Source organism: Dacryopinax primogenitus (genome assembly GCF_000292625.1).
Source record: "Dacryopinax primogenitus strain DJM-731 SS1 chromosome Unknown DACRYscaffold_5, whole genome shotgun sequence".
NCBI classification, from domain to species: Eukaryota; Fungi; Basidiomycota; class Dacrymycetes; order Dacrymycetales; family Dacrymycetaceae; genus Dacryopinax; species Dacryopinax primogenitus.
Genome location: NW_024467202.1, coordinates 735,793 through 746,732, shown reverse-complemented (window position 1 = coordinate 746,732; position 10,940 = coordinate 735,793). Strand labels below are relative to the sequence as shown.

General features: G+C 46.5%; 5 protein-coding genes across 5 annotated transcripts in view; 3 read left to right on the top strand and 2 right to left on the bottom strand.

Moving 5' to 3' along the window:
* Positions 1-276: 276 nt before the first annotated feature.
* DACRYDRAFT_49622 (uncharacterized protein) lies at positions 277-513 on the top strand (the record flags this gene model as incomplete). Its single annotated transcript, XM_040774918.1, has 1 exon — positions 277-513. The coding sequence occupies one exon, from the start codon at positions 277-279 to the stop codon at positions 511-513; it is 237 nt and encodes a 78-aa protein (XP_040630589.1).
* A 432-nt stretch (positions 514-945) lies between these two features.
* On the top strand, positions 946-1,269 carry DACRYDRAFT_29891 (uncharacterized protein; the record flags this gene model as incomplete). The annotated part of the gene is made up of 1 exon (XM_040774328.1): positions 946-1,269. A coding segment is annotated over one exon (324 nt), but the record flags the coding sequence as incomplete, so codon positions are not given.
* A 706-nt stretch (positions 1,270-1,975) lies between these two features.
* On the top strand, positions 1,976-2,269 carry DACRYDRAFT_49735 (uncharacterized protein; the record flags this gene model as incomplete). Its single annotated transcript, XM_040774933.1, has 1 exon — positions 1,976-2,269. One exon carries the CDS (start codon positions 1,976-1,978, stop codon positions 2,267-2,269), a length of 294 nt encoding a protein of 97 aa, XP_040630587.1.
* Positions 2,270-7,047: 4,778 nt separating this feature from the next.
* DACRYDRAFT_21190 (glycoside hydrolase family 16 protein) lies at positions 7,048-8,637 on the bottom strand. Its single transcript, XM_040772282.1, has 3 exons — positions 8,210-8,637; positions 7,381-8,162; positions 7,048-7,325 (listed from the first exon to the last, which is right to left on the bottom strand). The coding sequence occupies exons 1-3, from the start codon at positions 8,374-8,376 to the stop codon at positions 7,276-7,278; spliced, it is 999 nt and encodes a 332-aa protein (XP_040630586.1). The 5' UTR covers positions 8,377-8,637; the 3' UTR covers positions 7,048-7,275.
* A 1,006-nt stretch (positions 8,638-9,643) lies between these two features.
* The window catches only part of DACRYDRAFT_21189 (uncharacterized protein), a 1,678-nt gene continuing 381 nt past the window's right edge, over positions 9,644-10,940 (bottom strand). The window contains exon 2 of the mRNA XM_040772281.1: positions 9,644-10,366. Coding sequence (XP_040630585.1) covers positions 9,708-10,292 — 585 coding nt within the window. The 5' untranslated portion in view covers positions 10,293-10,366 and the 3' untranslated portion in view covers positions 9,644-9,707. The remainder of the gene's footprint in view (positions 10,367-10,940) is intronic.

Sequence of the window (10,940 nt, the reverse complement as noted above, 5' to 3'; positions counted from 1 at the left end):
TCTACAGTATAGGTACCTGTGGATGATCCTAAGAGACCAAGTCTGAAGAGACAGTCCCAAGGCAGAGTAGGCCTTATATTTATACCTCTGTGGTGGAACCTGCTAGAACATCTTGCTTACTCAGCCTAGTCAGGTGATCAGGTCATATGAGGTCATGCACAGCCATGCACAGCAGGTCACCTGACCATCCAATCCTTCCAGCAGGTTCCAGCACATGCCAAGGTATACCAGCTACTTCCATGTCATAAAGGCTTAGTCATGTCTCTTGACCAAGCAATGAGCTGGTGCCCTGACAGAACTGCAGTATACATAGCACCTCCAAATTTGTGGTTTACAATAATGCCCAATGATCTGCATGATCCCCTTGCACAAGTCTTTGCAGGGGAGGATATCAACATGAACCACTTCATGAACACTGTAGGACCCAGCTCATCAAAGCGAGCCCAAAACATCATGCAAGATCCTTACACAGCAGCCAAGTTTTTCCAATATATTACTAGGTCAATGCTGTGATGCCTCTTTTGTGTCGATCGAGTCAGAGGTACAGGTGTGTGCATCACAAGTCAGGGAGGAAGATTTTTGGCCTGCAAAACAGGACACCAAATCAAGCAATCAGCAGGAATTTTGGGCAAAGTAATGGCATATTTTGGAGCAGTTGAAACCCAAGGGAAAGGAACACTACATTGTCATTTCCTGATATGGTTATCAAACACACCCAGTGCTGTTTTGACAAAAGAACTTCTTCAAGATGGCCTTTTTAGAGAGCAAGTGGCACAAAAATACCTTCGGCAAATGGTGAGAGGACACCTACCAGGACTGGAGCCAGAAAACATCATGGCTATCAAGAAACAAAATGATATAGCCTACTCCAGGCCAATCTGTCCCAATTTGTTGACATCTAAGGAGTCAGCAGACAAGCAAGAACTATGTATAGCAAGGAACTACCAGCTCCATACATGCAACATCGATACATGTTTGTGTCCTGACAAACATGGAAACCTGAAGTGCAAATGGAGAGCACCATTCCTGCTATCTGCAACAGAGTATATAACCAAGACCAGAACATGGGGTATTCTCCAGAAAAACAGTTATCTGAATAACTGGAATCCATCTGTCACCAGAATGATGAGATGCAACCACAATATAAAACTCCAGACTAATGGGCATGAAACAAAAGATGTGATGTGGTACTGCACATGTTACACACTCAAGAAGCAAGGAAAGTCATACAACACAACTGGCATTCTTGTGCAAAGGATGGTTTATCACTTTGAAGATTAATGATTGATGGCCAATATACACCAACAAAATTGTCTCATGATATATTGATGTTTCAATGTACTCAATTGAGAACAGGAAAAAGCAGCCAGCCAATGTGTATCCTACATTATGGGATGGGGCAACATATGGCAATCCCATAACTATGTCAAGATACATCTTAACACAATCAGATGGGAACTTCTGAATATGTTTCCAGAACTACTGAATTACAGGTATGTTGAATGGAGTTGATGTCAACCAAAACTGAGAGACAGAATAGAGAACCAATACACACCAAAGGTGGACAAGTGCTCTCTGAAGTCCTTAATGATCAACAGGGAGCTGACTACAACAATATGTCTATCAACCAGCAAAGTTCCACTGGACAAAATACAGAATTAGCAGGTGGAGAGGTAAAGCAACATATTTGACATCAAACAAGTGCTGAAAAAGGCCATAGGATCACATATGACTTATACCTTCTGAAACCAGACATATAGCTGGAGAAGACAACCAAATTGAGCAATACAGACATAGGGGAAATGCAATGTCTACATGGAACTTGTTGGAATTCATCATAGAATCATATGAAGAAAAGGTAGCCTTCGATCCCAAGAACCACAGCCAAAGGATCCAAAACCAAAGAATTGAATATTTACCATCATACAAGCACTCCTCCACAAGAAGCCACGTGATTTGTCATGAGGGGCACAATATGTTACTGAGCTTCTATGGACAACAGTATCCACAAAATGATATTGAAGATGGAATGGACTACTATTGTGGGTTCTCTATGATGTTACTCAAGCCATGGAGAATCCCAACCAATATCCTACCTGATGGACAATTGTGGATGGATGCTTTTGGCATTTTCCTTAGTCTGGCATGGCCAGCAGTTTTGAGAATTCTTGGCAACTTTCAATTCCTGCACAAAAGCCAAAGAAGATCAAATGAAGTAATGACACACCTGGGACAGATGCAGCAAGAGCAAGCAAGGAAGATGATATAGAAGAACTTCTGGAATCAACTTTACCAACTCATATGGAAGAATACGTCAACAAACTGACTGAAGAAGATATAGTTGCTCTACAGATGAGAGAAGGTTCTGATTGAGATAGAAAACATGCAGAGGAAGCATTTTTTTATCACCAAAGTGACCAGCATATTTGAGGAGGTGTTTTTGCAATGGCCCTGCAATCCATGTGAAATCATGCCAGCAACTGATGACAAGATGAGACAATTAAACAGTTGGCTGGAATCTTTAAACACTTGTCTTAAAGACTACACAGTGGAGCTATCTACCTCACAATCACTCAGCACCTACCAAACAGTTCAGCCCATTGAGCAACTCCTTGAAGAAGAAATAGCTACATCTGACAATACCAAAAACATCATTGAAGACACTCTGAACACTGCAGACCTAGAGGAATTGAAGCCAGACCAAAGAAGAGCTTATGACATTGTGAGAAGGCATGTAGAAGATACATTCTGAGGTGGTCAACCTAAACAACTTCTCATGTACAGAGAAGGAGGGACAGGTAAATCAAGGGTGATACAGACTATCAGCCAGCTATTCAATTCACCAACTCACCAACATGCCCTTTTGAAAGGGGCATATACTGGAATAGCAGCTTCTCTCATAGATGGCCACACTCTCCACTGCATATGCATGATTCCAGTAAAGGCAACAAACAAGCACCATCTCTCCACAGACAAGCTGGCCAAGATATGGAAAGAAGTCCATTATCTGATAATTGACAAAATTTCCATGGTTTCAAAGTCCTTCCTAGCAAGAATATCATCTCACATAACTGCTGCATGTCTGGCAACCAACCCAAATGCACCTATTGACTTACCTTTTGGCAGACTGAATGTTATCATCACAGGAGACTTCCATCAGTTTCCCCCAGTGGCAGCAAAGCAAAACTCCACATTGTTCATGCCAGTCAACTTGGTGTATGACTCACTAGAAGATAAGATAGGCCAGCAAATCTATGAGCAATTATCTACAGTTGTGATTCTTAAGGAACAATGCCAGATTGAAGATCCTATATGGATGTGTTTCTTATGGAGAGCTCAAATGGGGAACTGTACAGAAGGAGACATTGAGATGCTGAAGAGCTTGGATATAAGCAAACATCCAGTAGACCAAACACATTCTCTGTGGGAAAATGCTATTTTAGTCATGCTGCAGTACAGCATTCAAACTTTATGGAACAAACATGCAATTTGAAGGATGTGTCATGAGACAAAGCAACCATTGATGTATTCCTATGCCCAAGACAAAATAAAGGGCAAGCCTCTCATGAAGCAACAACAATATATACTAGCGACCAAGTGCAAAACCAGCAAACAAAAGGAAGGCAAATGGGGGCTCTCTGTACAGGTGCCATTGGCTATTGGCATGGAGGTGATGGTAACCCTCAATGTACAGACAGAAATCGATGTGGCAAACAGATCGAGAGGCACCATATATATGGTAAAGACAAATGCAATGGAAGCACCCTTTGATGGGAGTTCAAGCAAGATCCATCTGAAATTTCCACCAGCTTATGTGTTGGTAAAGCTATACCAAACAAAGGCAGCAACCCTGCCAGGACTACCAAACGGTATTGTCCCAATCATACCAATGACAAAAACATTTCAGATCACAATGCTGAATGGCAAGTCATCAACAGTGACATGAACCCAACTTCCTATGACAGCAGCATATGCATTCACAGACTACTGGTCACAAGGGCAAACCATACCAAAGGTAATAGTAGATATTGTGACACTGCCAACAGGAAGCATAACACCATTCAATGCTTACGTCACACTATTGAGGAGCTGTGGCCAAGAATCTATCCATCTACTTTGAGGGTTTGATACCAAATTGTTCATGCAACATGCAAGTGAATATCTTAGGATAGAAGATGAACACCTTAGACACTTGGACAAAGAAATGTCAGAGACATGGGGATGGACAACACATGAGATTACAACCTAGACATACAAAATTGATTGATTGACTATGAGTACAACCCACCACACACATACAAACCATCTAGACATAAGGAGTGAAAGTGTAGAGGCACAGTGAAGGAAGAAAGAGATATTTTTGTTTAGTAGACCAGACCAAAGTAAAACAGACAGGAACGGACTCACAGTGAACTTGAATACAAACAATCTTCACAGGGTACAAAATACCATGTTACAAACTGGATATAAGTAGATCACCTGGGTGAGTAAGGGCATCAGGCCCGGGTTGCAAAGCCATAGATAACAATTCATTCCTGGCACACTGTGCACTGGCAATGACATCATCCACAATACCCAGAAGCATAGTCATGACATTAGGAGGGACATATGATGGAATATGAGCTGAAGGATGATGAATGGATGCTGATCAATTGAACAAGATAGAGCTCACTGCAAGAATGTGTATCCACCTCCAGTAGAGAGGCACCTGATGAAGAGGAAAGGTCTCCATGCTTAGGTGTAAAGGCTTGGAGGACAGGTTTGCTGGAGGTAGGATCCGGCAGTTTTGCTCAAACAGGGATATGAGATGAAAAAAGGGAAAATAGCAAGTGAATGATGGAGCTCACTGTAGGGAGCAAGGCATGTTGCATGGTCTACATTGGTCACAACCATAACCAGACTTTCTACTGTACTTGTGAGAACCCAAACAGTATTGGTGTTGTGGCAAAGGAACTAAATCTGTCTTCTGACAAAGAAACTTCTTTGCACAACATTTGCACTAAAACAGGAAACAGATTGAGAAACCAGGACATAGACACAAAAGAGCAAAAAAAACACTTGCCCATTGAACTCCAAAAGGAGGACATCCATTAGAAGAGATGACCTACAAACAAAAATCCAAATGATAAGAAAGAAACCCCCCCACCCCCCCTCCTTGAAGGGGAAAGAAAAAGGGAGTTGTGTACTGACCTTGACTTCCTCCATGGACAGGATGCGAGTCCAATCCACCAAGCCATCTTCTGTCATGAACCCAAGGTCAAACCTGGATATTAATCCACAAACAAAAGCCTTCCATAGTGAGAGAAGGAAAAGAGAGAGAAAAAGAAGAGACATATGAAGTTACATGGCAACACGTCCAGCTGATTGACATGCCCCATGGACTGCCCTTTTTGCCTAGTGGAAGAAGGAGAGGGGAAGGGGGTAGTCAAGGAATGTGAGAGGGGACACATGCCTTTCTGAAGAGAATATCATGTCTGAAGGAAGATGAATGACAGGAAATAATTCCTAATGGCAGACATGTACCCTATGAGCAGGAAGAACATCATGGTCAGAATCAAGACATGAAACAGCAAGGGATTGGTGCAATGAACCAACATGAGATATTCCATCAAGTGGAACAAAAGACAAGTCTGGACAAGGTACATCATCAGACCAGCATCTGTCAGGAGAGCTTGGGGGCCTGAACATCACATATAAGCAGGCAGGGTGCCTAAGGATAAAGAGACCCACCTGGCAGGAATCATCAAATGTACCTTTGGGCTGGACCCCATTGAAAGATGGGACTTTGAGAGTATTGTATGGACCAGAAGAACATACACAAGAGGAGACCTGAAGCCACACATCAAATGAGTGACTCTGAGTGCAAACAAAGAGTACAAAAGCACTGACACTGAAATGTGATGGACCCCCCTCACATAATGGTGTGGGGAGAGACAAGAGGGGGCCAATAACAGCAGAGGAAAGGGGTCAAGGAGCAGCATTGACAACAGTGGGAATGGGAACCAATGACTTCCTATATTAGACCACAGCATATCATATGAGAACCAAAAGATCATGGAGCAACATTACATATGCATTATGTCCATCTGAAGAAGGAGGGACCAAGACAAAAGCCTTGGCCATAAGAGAATCACCATATGTGGGGGAGGAAACAGCAACGGATAAAGCACCAACATCCAACACCCCTTTAGAAGAGGAAGAGCCAATTATAGGATGCACAGATGGATCAGACAGGAGGGGCTCATAAGAAGATGTGTGATCAGCTCTTGTCAATTCCATGGTTGTACACCAATAAGGACCCATGAGTTGGTGGAGGTGAGGAGCCAGCTGATCCAGCTGGGAGGGGTCAGCAGAAACAATGATATTGAGAGCAGACTACAAAAGAGAAACAATTGAGTGAAGTATTGTGCTCTGAAAAGAGTTACACTTGCCCTGGAGGTTTCCAACACACCTGGCAAGGAGAGGGATATGGTATGATCCCAAGAGTCCTTGGTGGACAGATCCAACAACACTCAAAATAGTACTTCTGCTTGGGTAAGATTGGAGCCCAAACAATCGGAAACAGACTGGTTGGACAACATCTGCCAATATATAGAACTGAGCAGAGAAGAATGAAAGGAACAACAAGAGGTTCTTGATCTCCAACAGTGGTCACAGAGGAGAACTTGACCCAATGACAGAAGAATGGATGTAAGTCAGAAGGAAAAGAGTGCCACCAAGAGAGAAGACAAAAGAAGATTTTCTCAATCACCAAGTGCCAACAGCCACCAGCCGAAAAGAAGGGTCAAAGTGAGAAAGAAGATGTTTCCATGGTGTTACCATCCAAATAAGTATCCAAGGAGTTACCATGACCTTTATACTGTCAGCGTTTTGATCCCGAGTCGAACTGGGTAAGAACCCTACTCTCACGAGCTAGTGGATCTACCTTGGGCCGCTTCCGTCACCGTTCTGAATCCTTTCAACGTCTCCACTTGCGGGTTCGTTTCTACATTCTCGCTAGTACATATAAGGTGATTACGTTGTGCATTTGGGCTCAATGTGTAACGGGTATTTGCATTACTCATGCCGAGAACAATCCAGCGCATGTTCGACAGAGTACGTCGTCGCACAGCGAACTAAAGAAGGGCAAGACACGATGGCACGACGAACATGGAGAACGAGCTCGATATGAAAGATGAACAAAGAAATGAAACGCGAGTCTGAGAAAACCCAGAACACCCAGGCTGCTGAACGGTCAAAAGTACATGAATATGCTAATGACTGCAAGCGAGGAGCCTAGCTCGACTCGGAATACACAGCAACGTAATTCACAACCCAGGCACCAGCTGACGACGCCATCAGCTTATGGTCCGGAATCCAATACTAGAAGATATCACTCACTTTTGAAATTGTTCGGGTCCATCACTTGCGATTGGCAAGTGCCAGGACAACCCGAGCTGCCGTATACACTGCCTGCCCAGTCACCGCAGAGCGTTATGTCAAAAACAATCTGTTGTTCAACAATGAATTGAGATGGGTTGCACGTTCCAGAGCTCCACTGTGCCACCGGCGGGCCCCAGGTGCCAGGAGAAGGGTTGCCATTGTTGATGTCGGCTGGCACATTTGAGCGGTCAAAGCGCCAAATTTTGACGCCCGATTCGTCCAAGATCGTTGCAAATACGGCACCGCCAGCCTGGGCAAGCCCAGCCCCAGAGGATGTCGATGATGGATCGTGGATGCCGCATCCGGAGTTCTCGTTCACATTCGCGTCGCATGTGGTGGTTAGTACCTGGCCAAGGATAGCGTTGTTGTTCGACTGCGTGCAACCTGCCCCAGTATGCAACGTCATCTGGTTGTTGGTGGCGTCGTTCACGGACTCGATGATGTCGATCTCTCCGCCGTTTGGCCAGTTTGGGCCAACAGTCCAGAACGCGGGCCAGATTGCACAACCATGTGGCATGGCATCGATATCGAGAATGATCAGACCTGAGTCGAATGATTTCTTGGTGGATATGCGGACCGAACTCCTCCGCTGGCCTGAGGCAAGCGAGGTAGTGTCGTCCACCTTCATGGTAGCCTGGGAGGCCGTGGTGCTGATGAGACCGGCATTCAAAGCGTCCGAAGCACCCAGATAATTGACCAGACCATGGGTGGGGTCGGACTCTGTGAAGAAGTCCCAATCGCTGCGAGGTCTCAGTAGATGCTTAGAAGACTGAGGGAAGATGCTCACTCAAAGAAATTGGTTCCCTGAAACTTGTCCGTAAGTGTGAAATTGGATGACCTGGCAGTACAGCTTCGCTTGTTCCTCCGGACTTTCTTGACGGCCGGGAGCTCGGAGGTGTCTTCAGAGGCGACGGCAAGGAGAGCCAGACCAAGGACAAGCGTTCTTGAGAGCATGGTTGCGAAACTCGTTGAACGATGGGAGACAAAAAAGACTGTGTAGGGGAGACACAAGAAAGATATATCCTGGGGAAAAGGCCTGCGGTCGACGCTGACGGTGGTATAAGGTCTTCTAGCTCAAAAACGAGGGGGGTTCTGGAGGGATCGACTTGACTATGGTCCGTTCAGTGAGAAAACGGTAGGAAGATGGTGAGACAACAATTAAAGAAGGGTGTTTAGAGAGGCAGTCCTTCTTGGGTGTGGATGGGGTGCGGTAAGAGGTAGGAGGAGAAAGAGGGGGTCGACTAGAGGAAAGGGGGCCATGGGAGGCGGGCACGTTGAGCATATAGCCCATTCGGTCGAGGAGGTGGTTGCCTAATACAATGTAAAACGTGCCTCTCCATCCATTCGGACCCTAGACTCTTGGGCGCGGAATCGAATATTCACAAGCAAAGGCACCATGAACGGAAGCAACCAAGCTGTGCCCTCCCGGCGTTGACGCTTTCCGAACGGCTGGCGTTGTCCAACATCTACCTCAGCTCTACCTTCAGCAGATATGCGCGGTCCAATGGTGCAACTCCCCAGCCTCAGCAAAATATACCGGCGATACTGGCCTAACCATCGTCAACCCTCTCATAACGTCATCGCATGTTCCAAGCACGGCCATCGCAAGTGTCCAGCACTAAATTGGGGCTTGAGCTATTCTTGTGCTTGTCAACGGACCGCTGCGCACCACAAGGGGAATGTGATGTCATGACAGCAGTGCAGACTATATTCACCCCTTTCACATTCTTACACTACACCCTGTATTGTCAGGTTCTCGATCATCTCGCGTCAGCGCCTCCCACTAAGATAGCGCGGATCTAACAAAAGGGGGTTTAGGGAAGATTAGCTCCCACACGCGATTCCAGCCTGGAAGACGCCCTCATCCCCGGCGTCGTTACGTCCCGACTGAGTTCATCTTTCCTACATCTTTACTACTGTAGCATTCCATTTTCTTCTCACCGAGCTTTTTGTTGGCAAACAAGTGTCTCCAAAATACCTACACAATTCGTCTTAAAGATTAACACGCCTTAATATATAACGAAACCAAGTCGGTTAGGGATCATATTGCTGCTGACGCGTAGCTGCCCCTGATAACAGCCGCAGAATGCAAATTCTGAATTCTGACCGTATGCTTTTAACCATACAGTTCTAAGCCTCCTTACCAATCCACTGAAGCAACCAGGAGGTGAAACCGACAAAAAACACGGGATTTGAAACGCGTACGTCTAGGTATACAAATGTCGCGATGGAGACGGCAGCCACGGTATCCAAATGTGCAATGTATACGTACGATGTGGACCGAATTATATGCCGACGTGCAGGAACGGTGCCCACCGATGTGCAGGCACTCCAGACCTGCGGAGCGCGGTGATGGCGACTCTCAGCGCATCCGCTGTTTTGGTCGGATCCAGCTCTCCTCCCTGATTCATCAAGTACCGATAGAACCTGCTCGCCACAGATGGCGCGTCCTTGTCCGCTATTGCCCATGCCGAGCCGACGACCGCACCGAATCCCGCGCACTGGAGAGCAGCAGTGATGTGCAGCATCTCGTCCGGAAGCTCGGGTAATCCGCGTGCGGTATGACACGCGGAGAGGAAAGCGAACGAATCGGCGTTCTCGAACCGGTTCGCGATCATGCTGTCTATCATGAGCTTTCCGTCTGAAAGAACCAAGCAGCTTTCGAGCGGATTGCCTTGCTCTTGATGGCCGTGGCAGGCGAAGTGAATCCAGGTCGCCTTTCCCAGCGCGCGTGTCACATTGACCAGGTTTGCTCTTTCGCCTTCGAGAACAATGAGCTTGTCCTCAGGCAGAGCTTGGCGCATGCCCGTGAGTTCCTCTTGAACGGAGGGGAGCGCTACAAAGTTGTCCACCTTGGGCTGGGCTACCATAAGCACGCGCCGTGGCTTGGCAGGATTATGATCGCGTATGTTGCGGTAGCACCACACGAGACTCTGCAGCAAAACCAAATACGACGAGGTAATGAGGTCGGGTGCGCCAGGCTCGTCAGGATTGGCAGGAACGGCAGCGTGGATGGGCAACAGACCAAGAGGACCTGTGGGTATCCACCACACGCGTGGCAGAGAGCCTAAGCGCAGGGTGGACAACACCGCCAAAATCGGCGCAACAATATCCCTCCATAGCTCATTGATGATTGTACGGATGAGGCGTTCTAGGTACTGTGTGCCGAGCTGGTCCTTTGGTACGCTGACAGCTTTGTGCAGCACGAGAGCTATACTCTTCAGACGATCGCGCGAGGTGCCCGGTAGTGGTACATGTCGGACCGGGTGCTTCTGAGTCACGATGAGCGCAGAGCAGCCGAATTTGCTAGCGACCAGGAAAATGGGAGTGCCACCATGAAATACGGGTTCGCGCAACTCTTCAAATGTCATTGGTTGCAAGAAATTGAAGAACCCGTCGATCTGTCGTATTCGTGCAACAAGACTGTCCCACCGCTCGGCAAGATGTCTACGATTGCGAATGCCCGTCAAAGCATCGTCCCCCGTTTGAGTGTCTATTTCAAGAGAACGTCCAATTTG